This window comes from Phoca vitulina, unplaced genomic scaffold (assembly GCF_004348235.1).
Source record: "Phoca vitulina isolate PV1807 unplaced genomic scaffold, GSC_HSeal_1.0 scaffold5, whole genome shotgun sequence".
In the NCBI taxonomy this organism is placed as follows: domain Eukaryota; kingdom Metazoa; phylum Chordata; class Mammalia; order Carnivora; family Phocidae; genus Phoca; species Phoca vitulina.
This window is the reverse complement of record NW_022589708.1, coordinates 64,088,506-64,104,274: the sequence shown is the minus strand read 5'-3', so window position 1 is coordinate 64,104,274 and position 15,769 is coordinate 64,088,506. Positions and strand designations below refer to the sequence as shown.

At 33.4% G+C, this 15,769-nt stretch overlaps 1 protein-coding gene across 4 annotated transcripts in view; it reads right to left on the bottom strand.

Moving 5' to 3' along the window:
- Positions 1-15,769, bottom strand: part of POSTN (periostin) — a 33,616-nt gene that overhangs the window by 5,033 nt on the left and 12,814 nt on the right. The window contains exons 8-21 of one of the 4 annotated variants that reach the window (XM_032403127.1): positions 15,432-15,644; positions 14,726-14,860; positions 13,457-13,605; positions 12,223-12,359; positions 11,270-11,400; positions 10,636-10,766; positions 10,428-10,530; positions 10,254-10,321; positions 9,552-9,597; positions 6,268-6,348; positions 3,214-3,303; positions 2,395-2,484; positions 1,594-1,671; positions 1,136-1,219 (exon numbers count right to left, since the gene is read on the bottom strand). In XM_032403127.1, coding sequence (XP_032259018.1) covers positions 1,136-1,219; positions 1,594-1,671; positions 2,395-2,484; positions 3,214-3,303; positions 6,268-6,348; positions 9,552-9,597; positions 10,254-10,321; positions 10,428-10,530; positions 10,636-10,766; positions 11,270-11,400; positions 12,223-12,359; positions 13,457-13,605; positions 14,726-14,860; positions 15,432-15,644 — 1,536 coding nt within the window. The remainder of the gene's footprint in view (positions 1-1,135; positions 1,220-1,593; positions 1,672-2,394; positions 2,485-3,213; positions 3,304-6,267; positions 6,349-9,551; positions 9,598-10,253; positions 10,322-10,427; positions 10,531-10,635; positions 10,767-11,269; positions 11,401-12,222; positions 12,360-13,456; positions 13,606-14,725; positions 14,861-15,431; positions 15,645-15,769) is intronic. The other 3 variants (XM_032403128.1, XM_032403129.1, XM_032403130.1) reach the window with 3 other exon arrangements.

Below are 15,769 nucleotides of genomic sequence, written 5' to 3'. Positions count from 1 at the left end.
CCTGCAGTCTGAAATGAAATCTTGTATTTTTCAGACACATATTTTTCTATTGAGGGGAAATTCAATCATTGGTTCAATTTATTTTTACTATCGCTGAACAGTCTCAACACTATATAAAGAGATTTTTACCTAGGTTAAAATAAAGAATAAAGAAACAATTGCCTATAATATGTATGGTTCCAAGAGAATTTACATCTTCTTGAACAGAGGGATACAAATTTAAGCAGAAAAGCCATCTTGGATGATATTTTGGATAAATGCCAAACTGTAGTTGTGTTTCTCAACTCATAGTATATTTCAGGAAGCATATTTGATTTTTCTGAATAATTTAAGTGCTTGTTTCTCTGAAGCAAGTTGTCGTCTAAATACTTTTATTGTTAGTAAAATGAACTAGAAGTTCATTTATTCAAATGCCAATTACCCAAATTATATTTTATTAGCATTTACTGTTTCTTCAAATAATTATCATTTAGAGTTTGTGTAAGATTTTGAATTCTTTTTTTTTCTCCTTTGCTTTTAAAAGTAGGTCCTTTTAATGCCATAGACAGAGAACATTCCATACTTTAAAGATTAATTTCATATGCAAAATAATTTCCATCTCCAGTTACAGATTATCACTCAAACTGTTAGAAGAAACAGATATCCATTCTCAGGAATGTAGTTTGGAAAAGAAAGTTACTAAATGCACTATTTTTTTTTTTTTTTTTTTTTTGCTAGATGTATGCACTTTAAAAAATCCATAAACATGCCTTTTATTATTGTTCTGGGGGCAGTGAATATATTTTTTTAATATAATATGTCAATTTCGGCTTCTTTAAACAACTACAAATTTAAAAAGTATTCCCCTGTCAGATACTTAAAATATCCTTTGATTATCTGTATCAAAGAAAAAAAATATTCATTGCTCCCCAAGTTTTATATCATAGAACTTTTTAAAGACTGTTTAAACTAGTAATCATTTCTTCATTATTATTACTTAAACTACTATTGAACCAATCAATCTCTTAAGACAACACACTATGTTGTCTTTTTCTAACCTTACTAAAAGAAAAACCTGAATGCTCAGTCTTTAAAAAGTTGAAGAACTCAGTCTCCAGAACCTGTTAAGTGGGTTAGTCGTTTCCCTTTTACTAACCTCCCTGAAGCAGTCTTTTAATTTCTTCATCTTCAAATAAATGACCATCACCACCTTCAATGAATTTGGTGACCTTGGTGACCTCTGAGAGGATACATGTTTATAGCAGAAATTGGTTTATGTAATAAAAGCACAGGACACTTGATGTGATATATAATGGCATCTGGCTAACAATGAATTCCAGACCAACACTTGATCTTTCTCTAGTTTTAGTGCTGTTTCGATAAGCCAATTTTCTAAAGCTATTGAACAATATATAACAAATATATTAACAAAACAATCCACATGACTGTCATTTGAGTTTCATTCTTTATCTTTGAACATTTTTCATATGTTGGCATGGAATTTGAACAAACGAATGAGATAGAGTAGAAAATACGTAAAAGGCCTCAAAGACTATTTTAGACTTTGAAACAGCTTAGGTAAAGTCACATTCTTATGTTTCTAGACATGCTGACCTTCTTGCAACAATTTCTTCAGAGTTTCTTCTGTTTCTCCACCACCAGTAGAAATCCTAGTATATTTTATTTCAGGACCTGAAAGAAAGACAATTTTTTTAAAAAAGGTCTAAAACTGTGGTAAGCAAACTTCCACTCTAAAGGGCCAGATAGTAAGTATTTTAGACTTTATAGGCCATATGACTTTTGTGTTGCAGCGATTCAAATAGTCAGTGTAGGGTGAAGCAGTTATAGACATTCTATGCAGGGATGGTCACACTGGGTTCCAACAGAACTTTACATAAGTGGGCGGTACAGGCCCGAGCTGCTGACTGCTCATTTAAACAAATACTTGTAAAATAGCCGAATTCAGAATTTTAGACTAATTCATTGGTGGGAGACTGACACAGAGGTTTACTAAAATTAGAGATCAGTTGTCTTATACAAGCTTGTATATATTTTGGTATGTAGATGTGTAGACCTTAAGGTAAACAGAAAATCAAAGGAGGGAATGGTTTCTCTTCTAGGGTTTATTAACTCATTAATACATAGTTAAGTGAAAATATTATGTAACATGTATGAATCTGCATAGTAAAAACACATGCTTATAGATTTGTCCACAAATTCCAATTCAGAGGAAAACATAGATTGCATATTTAAGAATAATATTATTTCTGCCAAAAAGAGAAAACTTTCGTAACCACCATGAAAATGACTTAGTCGATTTCTCTCATGATTCTTATAGAGAGAGCTATTTTAAGATTTACTATGGTTTTACCTTTATAATTCAGGCATAGTTCCATATATGGAATCAAAGATTACCTGTAATGATTCGTTCTTCCCTTGTCTCTTTTTCAGTTATTTCCACAGGCACTCCATCAATGATTTTGGTGTATTTTTTAATAATTGGCTCTAAAAGTAGAGGGAGAAAAACGCATTTGATGTATCCCTTTATGGATACATAAGCTAGACATTTTAATGATTAAATATAGTTCTCAAAGCAATACGGCTTAGAATTCAATCCTAATCATTTTGGGGACATATCTCAAACAGAGTCAGAGCAACAAATGTCTAAATGGTAGAGTTATGTCCTGAATCTTGGGTGAGGGAGAGAGCCAGCTGGCAAGTTAACTCTCCGTGTCTTACTGTCATACTTGTTTTTTATTTAGTGAGAATCCAGGGAATTCTACATCATTAGAGTGGGAGCCCTATATTCAGTCTCAGCAGTGATTTATTAGTCAATCTTAACACAATGGCCATTTTTTTCTTCTAAGTCCAATAGATTACTTTGTATTGACATTATTGTTATTCTAGTTCATAATCATCACTGGCGTATGCACAGTAATGACGGTTTTGTTGGACCTGGTGACTTAATGGGTAAATTAATTCCAAGTAGGTTAAATTACTCTAACTTCATTAAAGGTAAATTGTATTTTATTTGACTGGAAAAAAATTAAGAAAAATTAAAAAAAACAAAAAACCACAACACCTAACAGGATGAGCCTGTGAGATGAATATTCCCACAATTTATATAAAACAAAAGCCAACAGAAAACATCAGATGTTCAATATATTTAACCAACACTGTTTCAAAATAATCACAGTGATCCTAACTAGGCTTTAGGAAATACATATAACGCACCTCCATGGATCACTTCAGTTACTGTTTCACCTTCTTTAATCAGTCTGAACTCAGGTTCACCTTCAATTTTGACCTTTGTCATTGTGGGTCCTGAGGCATTGTTTTAGGAGACAAATTATCATGTTAAAGCAGTTCTTTAACTTCAGCAGAACAGGAAATTTATTTCAACATTTGTTGTTATTCAAACGTCAAAGTGGTTTCAGGCTTTATGAAATCAGTTTTAAACATTTCCCATTGTCTATAAATTAGGCAGTATTTATGAGAACAAATGACTCAGTCTATTGGGGTGCTGCTAAAATTAACTTTCATCTGTTTTAGCGTTTAGCATTAAGTCCATCCATTTATTTGTAGTAGTAAAGTAGGATCACACAAGGTATTATCTACTTTATGAATCATACAGTATGTACGAAAATGAGTTGTTCTAATGATAACTAGTGTAGATCTTACTTGACTATACTGGTATCATCAATTACTCTTTCCTTATTAAATTTAATTTAATTTTTAATTACTCAGTATTGTCCACTTTTTATCAAATGGGCATAAGACTGAACATTCAAAAATCTCAACTTTATGCCTATAAAGACACTGAATTTCAGATTTTATGGGAAAATGGATTTGAGTACTTACCTTATATACGAAAATGATGCAAAAATTTACTAATTAATAATTAAATAGTTCTTCAAATGCAAGAGTTAAACAAGTGTTGCATTTGACTTACAAAATGATTTCACTCCCAGAGAAAATCATTTTGAATGTTAGAAAGCTGATTACTACATTAGTCAACCAAGACTATTTCATAGAGAAGAAAAGTAAAGTTCAGTACATTTAACTCATACTGTAACACCCTTCAACAGTTGAATATCACTATATTTGCTTATCTTTGAGACGATTTATTTGCTTGTCCAGAAATTGTTAATGTACACCATTACCCAGAATTAGTCTAAAACAATCTAAAATAGTGAAAACAATTGTTCTTTCAAATAAGGAGTGCTTCATACCATAATATTTGATCTATGGGATCAAGGGATATTGAGTATCGAATGCAAGGCCCGGTTTTTAAGGTTTAGAAATTTCAAAAGGAAAATACCCTTACGGAGCTTAAGAACAAGAAATGAGTTAATAAAATATCCAAATCGACATTTCTTTGGAAGAGCCTAAACTGAAATTTCAGAAACACCCTCTATCATTATGCTTTATGAAGGCAGGAGTTTTTATCAAATCTTTTTTTCATATTTACTCCCTGCACCTAGGAGAGTGCCCAGCACAATAGTAAGATGCTCATTAAGTATTTGTTGAAATGAATTTCAGTGGATTAATTCTTAATTCTATGATCTGGTTAAGGTTAACCTTTTATAAGAAATATCTTAAAATTGTGTTTTGGAGCCTAATACATTCAGAGGGAATTCAAGAATCATCAGTGGACCGCAAAAGCTCAATGAGAAGGAAAAACCAGTAGCAAACTTAAAGCTGGACAATTGTAAATGGCTGCCACAATAATTATTTGTTTCCTTCAGGATGTTACACAGAAGTAAAACTTCTGAATTTTTGAACTGAAGAGTTTTTAACACATAGGTGACATGACCCCATTTTTCATCCTTTTTCCCTTTATAGGCAGAACCCAGGTAGATTTGATGCTTCACTGTGTTCCTAAGTGAAGAAAGATTAATACAGTAGATTCCCACTGACAAAGATTGGGAAGATAAATGGGTTGAATGAAGAAGCTTGAAAGAAAAGGTAGGAATTTTTGAAAATAAGAATAGCACATGTGAATGATTTTGATTATAGAAGCTGTGTACAAGTGATTATACAAAATTTTAGGGGATCTAATTTTAAAACAGTACAGGAATGTTAAAATCAAGTGTATTACCAAGGATCATTTGATCATTTTTTATTAAAATGATCAAAAAGCATTTTGTCAACAAAACATTTCTATGATTTAATTTCTTAAGACACCAAATTCTCATCCAAATACAAAAGCAATCCCATGACCATAGGTAGAGTATTTTTTTTTAATAAGCACAGATTTCAAAGACTACATCAATTTTAGGTCTCAAGAAGAAATAAAAATATGAATAACTAATTAGCTAGGAAATAAACTTTTGCATACAAGTTTCCAATATCTAGATATATATAAATCATGGCTTGCCTTTAAAGGAATAGATAAAAATATTCAAGAAATTGCCATCTCACTTCAGAGAACGAGAAGAAATATAAATTAAAAAAAAATTAAAATAAGAGTTTTTTTGAGATTCAACTGAAAATATGATTTTTTTCCTTTTTTGGAAGACCGTTTCTATCCTTCTTACAGAATAGAGAAGAAAACTTAAGTGTTTTCTCTGTGGCAAGTCACCCCATTAAGATGCTTAGACATAAAAACAAATCATTCTTAAGGTCTGACCCTTGGTAATAATTAAAATAAATGAAATGAAGGTGGCATCAAAGATGTTGGATGGAGTTGGCTAACATAGTCAGTAAAGGTAGAAGTTCAGGACTGCAATTAAGAATTCTAAGGTTTGACTCACTGCACCAGCTACTTACTCCCTCTTCTGTTTCTGGTGGTCTAATTTAAAAATATACCACACGTGGTTGTAATTTTAAAAGCTTTCATCAATGTATAGCTTCAGTGCTCTCTTAGGTTGTTGAATGAAAAATGCCTGTACTTTTTGGAAGAGTAAACAAGACATCATGTGGGGGAGATTGGAGATAAACCTGCAAAAAAATACTCTGAAGGAGTCAACTGCAGTAAAAAAAAAAAAAAAAAGCTCAGGATTTGTTTGTTTGTTTGTTTACTTATTTTTTTATCTGGGTACTAGTGCTAATGCAATGGCCAATTAGGTTCAAATGAAATCAAGTACAAGCAAATGTACTGAAAGTATTAGGAATGCACCATCTACTCTGCTAAATAATTTGCATTCCCCATTCTACAATTACAGGAGCATGCCATTGATACAGAAATATTTAGCATGTTAGTTTCAAAAAGAATGTAGATACATTCATAGAAATCAGTCTATTATTTGGATTTTTTTTCACAATAAAAGGAACCATGATTTTTACCTTCAGTTTTGATAATAGGCTGAAGACTGCCTTCAATCACTTTAATTTTTGGTTCCACAACTTTGGTTATAATTTTAGTTGCTGAAAGTATAGAAAGTGGAATATAAATGACATTTACATAAAAACAACCTGAACAAAGTTGTCCTTTTTTTTTTTTTAATTTTTGTTAGGTACTGAGGTATAAGTTGTGGTAATATGTTCAGGCAGTCAGATACAGGAAATATTCATGGTACATTATCTATTTATCTTCTCGTGTCCAGATGGTGTACTCTGAAGTCCAGTGACTTGGGTTTGTTCCAGTGAAATATATACACACTAAGTGAGGAATGCTATCTAGAAATCTGTAATTTTGAACTGCGCCACTAAAGCTCTTTACCTTCTTTTGTACTTCTTGAAAATATTGGCTGCATAGCAACAGAAGACAAACATGATTAATTTCATGCAATTCATAATATCTTAAATTGCATTGTTGGATTCTTTCTCAAAAGAAAAAATTGAAAGACAAAGACAAAATTTTTTTCATGCATCTGATAACAGTGATATAGAAAGGAAAATATGAAAAACAGTTCAGAATAATTAAAAGTAAAAATAAATTTCAGCCAGCCAACTATGAGCTCTATGCAACAAACATGATATGATCAGTATTTAAGTTATCGGCTAAAATGTCTTTAATTTTCAGCTTTAATATCATGATCATTTTTTTTAAGATTTTATTTATTTGAGAGAGAGAGTGAGTGAGAGTGAGAGAGAGAGAGAGAGAGAGAGCACGGGCAGGGGAGGGGCAGGAGGAGAAGAAGCAGCGGACTCCCCGCTGAGCAGGGAGCCTGACAAGGCCTTGATCCCAGGACCCTGGGATTATGACCCAACCCGAAGGCGAGCCGAAGGCAGACGCTTAACCGACTGAGCCACCCAGGCGCCCCCCTATCATGATCATTTCTTTAAAATTTAAAACTATGTGTTTTAAATGCGTGTCATTCACCCAACTAAAACAATAATATGCAAAATTTATTTAAAATAGCAAACTGTTTGGCTTTTGGTTGTAGAGACTAACTGGAAATGTGCCTCTGGAGCCTACAACAAGGGCTACTGGCTTTTTGTCATTTCTAATTAGAAGCCTTAAAAGATAGCTCCATTAGACAGTGGGGCTGCGCTAAAACTAACTGTGCAATCACAACAGGTTGTGTGGACACATTAGAGGTGAGATGTTAGCACAATTTGGGTTTCTGTCACATTCTCACCTCAGGCTTCTGAAATATCAACTTTTAAAAATTCATATGGGTTATAGATCTTAATTGTGACTATGTTTCAGTCATATCAAATTTTTTATTTTGAAATCTTAAATTATGAAGCTCTAAAATATATCAAATGTAGGCATCCAATTACTGATCCCACAAGTGGTCTTGCCGCAGAGGAACCTTTCCATGAAGGCCAAATCCACAGAGGTCTCTGCTGCTACTATCAAAATGGGGTCATTACTTTTAGCGTAAATTTTTACTTCTTATTAAGGAACTTGAAGTGTAGGATGTTTAGTTGGTTGGAAGTTTTGTTTCAGTCTTGCTTGCCTGAAGAATTAAATAGTTTTGACAGGTCCCGGACTGAGGATTGAATACTGATTTTATTCTGCTGTGCCTCAAATGTTGTATCTTCGGCAACGTCTACTACAGAGCATTTTTCCCCCATACAATTAAAATGTATGATATTCTGGGGACAAGAATAATATGTAGCAAGGAAATTAAGTTTTAGAGACAAGTCAATCAAGGAACATAAAAATGGAATCTTAGTTTTAATTACTCTCTACCTCTATTTGAAGTTCACTTCTAAATAGCAGCATGCTCCATGGGCAGGAGTTAAAGAAACATCTGGCATTGGAATGTAAATCTCAGAGCTGTTTCAAGAGCTTTGAGTAGATAGACAAGGTTTACTAGACTTGCATAATTTCATAAAATGTAACTTCTTTTCTGTGAATGCAGATCCAATTTTATCAGAGGAAAATAAAGGAACTATAAGATTTTGGCTCATTGTAAGCAAAATATTGCATTGGCATAGATAGAAAGTAGTGGACCTATCATGGGTAAAGTAGGAAAGGGAAAGAAATGTAGCGCAGATATACAATTTTAGGGAGAAAGATGACATAACATTTCTGATGAATAGAGCCCATAATGATTCTTTAATTTATTTTAAAATATATACAAGATTGTATACTTCCATACTGGAATTTATGCCATGTTGAATCATAGCTATTCCAACTAAATCTTTAAAATAGTGCTGAGCTGGCCTGATACTGGATTTGCGTATGTTATTATTACATAATTGAAATCAGTAAGAGCAGAAGACATTTTGTTTTGCTCCTCACATTATCTTCATTCTTTTTCCATATCTAGTGTAAATCCTAAGGAAAATTTGTTTAATTCAATAACGGAATGCTCAGAGTATAAAACAGAATTATTTTCTAGCAGGGGTAAGAGTGGGAATTGAAGTAATGCTTTTGCTACTGGTACATTTTGAGTGTTTAAATGTAGAGTCAAAACAAAATGAAAAGAATTTCTGCTTTGAAAGCTATGAAGAAAGAAAGAAAAAAGACAAATGAAGAAAAAACCACATTGAAAAAGGAATACTACAAGTTACATTTATGAGACTGGAATACCCTTTCCCGTTATTAAGTAGTAGAGATTTAATTTTGATAATCTGGTACAGTCAGGGGTAAAAGAACCTTGGCATCTAGAAATTTTAGGCTTACTGCCTGGCAAATTCTTTGTTCCTTCACCCAGTTTTGGATGGGGAGAGTTTTTGAACTGCCAATTCATAAACATTAGGACTCTTTGGCACACCACAGCCACCCTGTCCTGAGCTGACGGCTTAAGGGTGGAATGAGCTACAAATCCTTCAGCAGTGTTATTTCTGTGTCTACACATCTGAATTTTCAGATAACTCTGGAGTGCCTTTTAGCTGTCTCTCCTCTTCGTATGTTTGTATGTCTTTTTTTCCCTGCCTCTTTTCCATGCTAGCTATTATATTTTACTGCTATTCTCATATCTTATCATTCCTGTTTATTTGATGAATGGGGAAGTTCAGTTCAGTTCATAGGAGCTGAAGGGTATAGCCCTGGCTGAGAGGTCTCATCCAGACCTTAAGCCTGCTTCAAGTGGGATGAAATTTGCCATTGTTTGGAATTCTAAATACCAGATTATCAATAATTTCTGCTTCCAAGTACAAAGAAAATTATTGTGTTTTCTTATTTTTACATCTTGCCACTGGTATGTGACAAATATTCATTATGTACTTACTGTAAACAGTCATGGGGATTTCTTTGAAGGTGCTACCACGAACAAACTGAAAATAAATATTTGTATTTAGTAATGTGAAATTAGTAGTTTTATTAATAAATTATGGCACCACTTTAATTCATTTTGCAATCTCCTGTTATTGGGCCAGATGGCATAAAAATTATTGGATTTGATACTCAGAGTCTTAAAAATTATAAAATAGTTAATCTAAAGTTAAATAGGTTTTTAAATAGTATTTCATATGTTTTCTGATACTTAGACCCTACAAGGACAAAGGAGCAAAACACTTTTTTGCCCTTAACCACTGTGATTAGTGACAACTTTTTACAGGTAAATACTTTACCTTATATTCTGTCGCAAAGGTATTTAATAATAGAAAGATTATAGCCTTTTTATCATCATGTCTTTTCTTTCCAACTGGACTGTAAGTTTTTAAATAAAGGGCCATCTCTGATTCAACTTGTATTTTCCATTACACTTAATACACTGCCTGGACCCAAGTAGCTTTTAATAGGTATTTGTTGAATAAAACCATAAAGAAATTATGTCATTTATTCCAGGTGGGCCAGTGATACGTAATCAACAAAAAGCAATCCAAGTCCAGTGTATACCTACCTATTAATTTATACATTTCTAGTCTTTTATGTTAAAATTGCAATATCTATTCAGCACATTATAAACAAATCCAATAATATTCTGTACCTTAATTTGGATGTATTTGATCAGTTTATTAAGTATTTCCAGCAGCTGATCATTTCCAACAGGTGTGTCTATGAAGAGGAAGATTAAATAAATATTAGTAAGAAAGTGTGAAATAAAAATCTAGGTTTCTGTTGAAAAAGATTCAATTCATTAATGAGTTCAATAATTACCAACCTGCTGGGTAGAGGAGTTTATCTACAACATGAATGACACCGTTTGTTGTCATGATGTCAGATTCTTTTGATTTCACTTCGTTCACCAGAAGGGTATCATTTACCTATCAAAACAGTGGGTAATGTCAATGAGAATGTAATGAAAAATTAACATTAAGATAATTGAACAATGGATGAATGCTACCATAAATTCATTCCAGAGAACTTACTCCTTTCAGATAGATTTTGCTTCCTTGTGTGGTCTTCAGAATGTTAGTAACACCAGGTTCGAATCCTTTTCCAATGAAAACTCCTGGTGTTAGGTGATAAAGGATGATGTTTTGAAGGGCATTTTTGTCACCTGGGGGGGAATGTATATTTATAACATGTCATATTTTTTGATATTTTGATGCTAGAAAGATTAAGGATAGAAATATTTCTTTGTCTTTGTTTTTTCCACACTGTAATTTCTCATCATGTCATTGTTCTTTCAAGTTGCTATTAATGCCCTGTCGAGACAGTCACTTCAGTCTGTTCAATCAAAATATTAGCCAACTTACTGGGAGGAAAGAAAATCAAAATATTTTTGAGATTGTGACTACTTTCTTTGTCACTTAACTGTGTGGACTTTAATAGAAATAGCATAAGTGAACATCTAGCTCAACAACCACGAAAGCAAGTAGTTAATTAAGAACATTAATGAGTGACCCTCCACATATTCCAAGTAGAATTAAAGGAAACTAAGGCTAACCATGAATATTAAAGAGGGGACATTTTTGAGGCTGACTTCTGGGCAGGAATGCTTGAGGAAGAAATGAGATCCTGAACTCTAGGGGCAAATATCTGGTATTCACTTCTACTCACGAATCAGAATTTCCTTTTCTTCATTTGTCATTCCCTTAAAGGCATCATTGGTTGGAACAAATAAAGTCCAATCCCCAGGTTGTGTCAGGAGCTCTTTCAAGTCTGCAGCTTCAAGTAGGCTGAGGAAGATGCTAAGCAGGAAAGACACATGTTTATCTGTTAGACTTAGATTTAGGTATGTATGGAATAAAATAGAATCCATTTATGGTGGAAAGCATGAGAAATTGTTCCTGCATTTTCTTTTTTTTTTAAGATTTATTTATTTATTTGAAGGGGTGGAGGAGGGGCAGAGGAAGAGGGAGAGAGAGAAGCCCAAGCAGACTCTGTGCTGAGCGCGGAGCCCGACACAGGCCTTGATCTCACGACCCTGAGATCACAACCCTGAGATCACGACCTGAGTCAAAACCAAGAGTCGGACACTTAACTGACTCTGCCACCCAGGCCCCCCTGTTCATCCATTTTCATGTTTCAAATGCAATTTACCTGTTAAAAAAGTTTTATCATGGGGAAATTATTTAAATATAGATATGGTTTTTAAATTTCCTAAACTCGGTTTTTATCTTATAAAAGTTGACAAGGTCACACTTCATAACAAAATAGAAGTGTGTGTTTTTCATTTAATATTTCACAAAATAGTCTTTGCTAGTTTACTGTCATTTTTTCAAAAACTTAAATGTAAAAACATTGCAAGGAGTAGGTCAATCTATTAGATTGTTTCACTCACCAAATCATATTATGGTGTACCAGGAAGCAAAATAGTGTTAAGAATATATTTCAGTTTTGAAAACATTTGCATGGACTTCTTAGTCTAAATTCTATTTTCAGTAATACTGAATACTGAATGCCTTTTGGAATACTAACTGTGAGACAAAACTATATCAATAACTCTCACGGTGGTTTTTGTTTTTTTGTTTTTTTGTTTTTTTTTGTGGAGATAAAACCAATAGGCTTACCTAAAGCGCTTATCTTGTTTTAATTTTTCATGGAGGGATTTCTCTGCTGGTTTGATGATCTCTCGGAATATGTGAATGGCACCATTTCTTCCTTGTTTGCTTCCTCTCACCATGCATGAATTTTCAATGCAGACAGCCTAGCAAAGAAGGGAAAGATACAACTGTCCATTTCCCTACTTGAAATATCCTATGTGGAAGTAGATGCATAGTTGAGTTAATGGATTGACTCTTCTAAGAGGTCTCCTGACCTCTCCAGCCTGAGGAAATAGCATCTCACTTCTGTTTTTAAGGTTGGGCACTACCTGACCTCACACTCCTTATTCAATCAGGTTTTCTACTACTAGTTAAGCTATCCTATGTGTCAGGCAGGTAGTTTCATCTGCAAATAACAAAAATTCCGTAGAATTCCATGTCTATACTTTTCATCATTCTTCTCCAGGTTTGAACCATTCATCCACACCCTCTTTAAGAAACTTTCACCCTTTAACTCTTTAGGACCCTCTTTAACCATAAAGTTTCCTGACTTCAGTGCCTTTTGTGATCTCCGTAGATATTAACTATAAGGTTCTATCAATCATGTCACATTATTGATTTTGTTATAGTGTTTTTGAACAAATATATGTATATGCAGCCCATTTTCTGCATCCTGTAAAACGTGTGTCTTGGGATTGTGGAACCATCGTGAGCAGCTGCTGTGTATTGTATCAGGTAATGTTCGACTTCCTGTGAAATCTTTGAGCTCTAGATGCATCTGTTGCCTGGACAGAAATTGAACAGCACCACTACTTGCACTGTAATTTTCATAAGCAATATTTTCTAGAAATATTCCCTCAGATGAAGTATGTTAGAACCATTTTATAGAGTTCAGAGATCTTTATATGTCTATAAAAAATTACCTTGTAAACTTACAGGACTCCATAAATCAAAAGCTTATTTTAGAGGAGTTTCAGTGATTTCTAGAATTGAAATAATTAATTCTTTAGAATGGAAAGTTATTTATAATTAAATGAATGCAAATTATCTGAATTATTAATACTCACCACTTTTTGTATCCTTTCCTCACAGTCTTTTCATACATTACTCAGTTCCCTGATCTTCCTATGAATATTTACTATTACTAAAACCACATTAATAAAATTCTGGAAACATTTGTTGTAACAATATTCTCAGACAAGGACATTGCATTTGACATTTAGGCCAATGTGGATATTTTATCTTTTTCTGATTCACTTACTGTACGATAGACGAAGACTCTGAGCTGTTTGCCTCCAATGGTTTCAAGCTTTTGTCCGTTGTAAAGCTCATTAAGGCCAACTTTTACTTTCAATATGTGATTCTGCAGAATTAATTTAAGAAGCCGCTGATCCATGCTCAGAGTATCATCTATAAATAAATTCATGAAGAAAAAGGATTATTTAGAAAGTATTAAAATTCCCCCTGATAAGAGAAAATCATGAAAATGAATAACCCCTAATACTATGGATATTATGGATTTTTTACTCATAAAATATATGAGTCAACTAAATGCTCAAGGCTATGAATTCCATGCACCAATTAGAAACTCTGTGAGCTCTTCCATCAAATGACTGTAACATTATTCTAAGGGGTTCAAACAATGGATTCCATCTCTGTAACATAGTTTTATGTGGTCATTGGCAAAATTAAACTCTAATATTGGCCAAGATTTTGATATACATTGGTCATATGAAATACTACTGACAGATCATTTGTAAATTTATCTTTACTTCTGAAAAGAAAATCAAAACACATCCACTGTCCTAAAGGTGGGTTAATGTCAACACATCTGAATATAGTTATTACAAAGAGGGATAATAGCATTTCTAGGAATTTGAATTTTTATTAATAATTTTATGTATCACAATTCAGCATTTGGAAAAATATTTTTAAAATAATACTTTTTAATTACTAAATTTTGCTTTACAATTTAAATATGTCTTTGTGAAATCATTTTTCTGGAAAAAGTGGCAGGTTACATTAATCTAAACACCATCCTTGAGGAGCAGCTACTAGATAAAATACTTATAAAATAGTTTACATCATAATATAAAAGTTATAATAAAACAGTCTCTTGTTTTTATTTATTTATAATTTGACATCTTATATCAAATTTTGAGATGAAAAATGAAACTATTTATTCTTAAATATTATGTTGGTGTTAAATAAACAAATCAGATTAATTTTTCTTAAGATCTATTAATATATCCCTTATGTGTGCTGGAAATATGATTAGATTCATAGAATAACTGAATACCCTTAATTACAAACTTTCACTCCCTATAGGTTAATATCTATTATAATGAAATGTTTTGAAATGAAGGACATTTTAGTAGAGACAATATAGTGCTAATGATGTGTACCCAATAAATAATCAACACCTTGTAAAACGTCTGTTATTCCTTAATGCAAACAATATGGTGAAGAGAAAAGCTGTGTGAGGATTGGTGGGGGAGGGAGAGTAGGAATGACAGTGTCCAGTACATACCTGAAAATGCATTATTCACAGGTGCCAGCAAAGTGTATTCTCCATCTGGCCGAAGGGCGGATGCCAAGCCTAACTGGGCCACGAGGTCTGTGAAAGTGGTTTGCTGATTTCCAGCCAGCTCAATAACTTGTTTGGCTGTAAAGTAAACCATCACCATACCAACAATGTCATCTTTGTTATTATCATCATCCTGAAATTAGTAAATCAATTCTTGGCTCTTATCTATAAACTATTTGCTGCAATGACAATGTGATAAGACATCCTGCCCTTCCCTAGTAAGAGTTCCAGATTCCTTTTTGGGGGTTGATAATCACAGAGAATTTCAGAAAGAAAATATTTTTTCTGGCTTCTTATTCTCATTGTCTTTAATTCTCTATTGCTTACCTCCTGTCTCTGTTTTGAGTGCCATAGCCCTTTCAGTTATCCAAAGCTGACCATTTGGTTATATCTTTCCTTTCATTTTCAAGAAAAACTGTGGTACTGTGAGACCCTTTATAAATATTAAGTGTTAGAAGCCCTGGAAAGCAGGAGTTCCTTGCGTGGAGAGCCCATAATTACACAGGCTACTTGGTACTAAGTTCAGTAGGCTGTATTTGTGCTTCACATGCCTTTCCTTATACTACTCATTCATTTTTCGTGGATTTAGTCTTGAGGCATCATAACTGGTAAACAGTAGTAGGTGGAAGAATCTGAAACTGTTGCTCACCAGAATCAGGAATTAGGACCTGATCAATCAAATGGATGACACCATTATTTGTCACAATATCTTTTTTGTTCACCATTTTGATTCCATTTACTGTTATGCTGTCACCGTCACATCCTATCTCAATGGTGTTTCCTTCCAGAGTCTCAAAGACTGCTCCTCCCATGATAGCTTCAGAACACTGGAGGGTGTTCAAAATGTGGTACTTCATGAGAGCTGGAGGACAAATTAAAAGCAGCAAGTTTTGAGATCAAGGGAAATTGCACTTAACCCTTAAAAGACGTTTCACTGTGGACCCAAGTATTCCTAAGAAATACAATACACAGAAGACCTAAGTATTG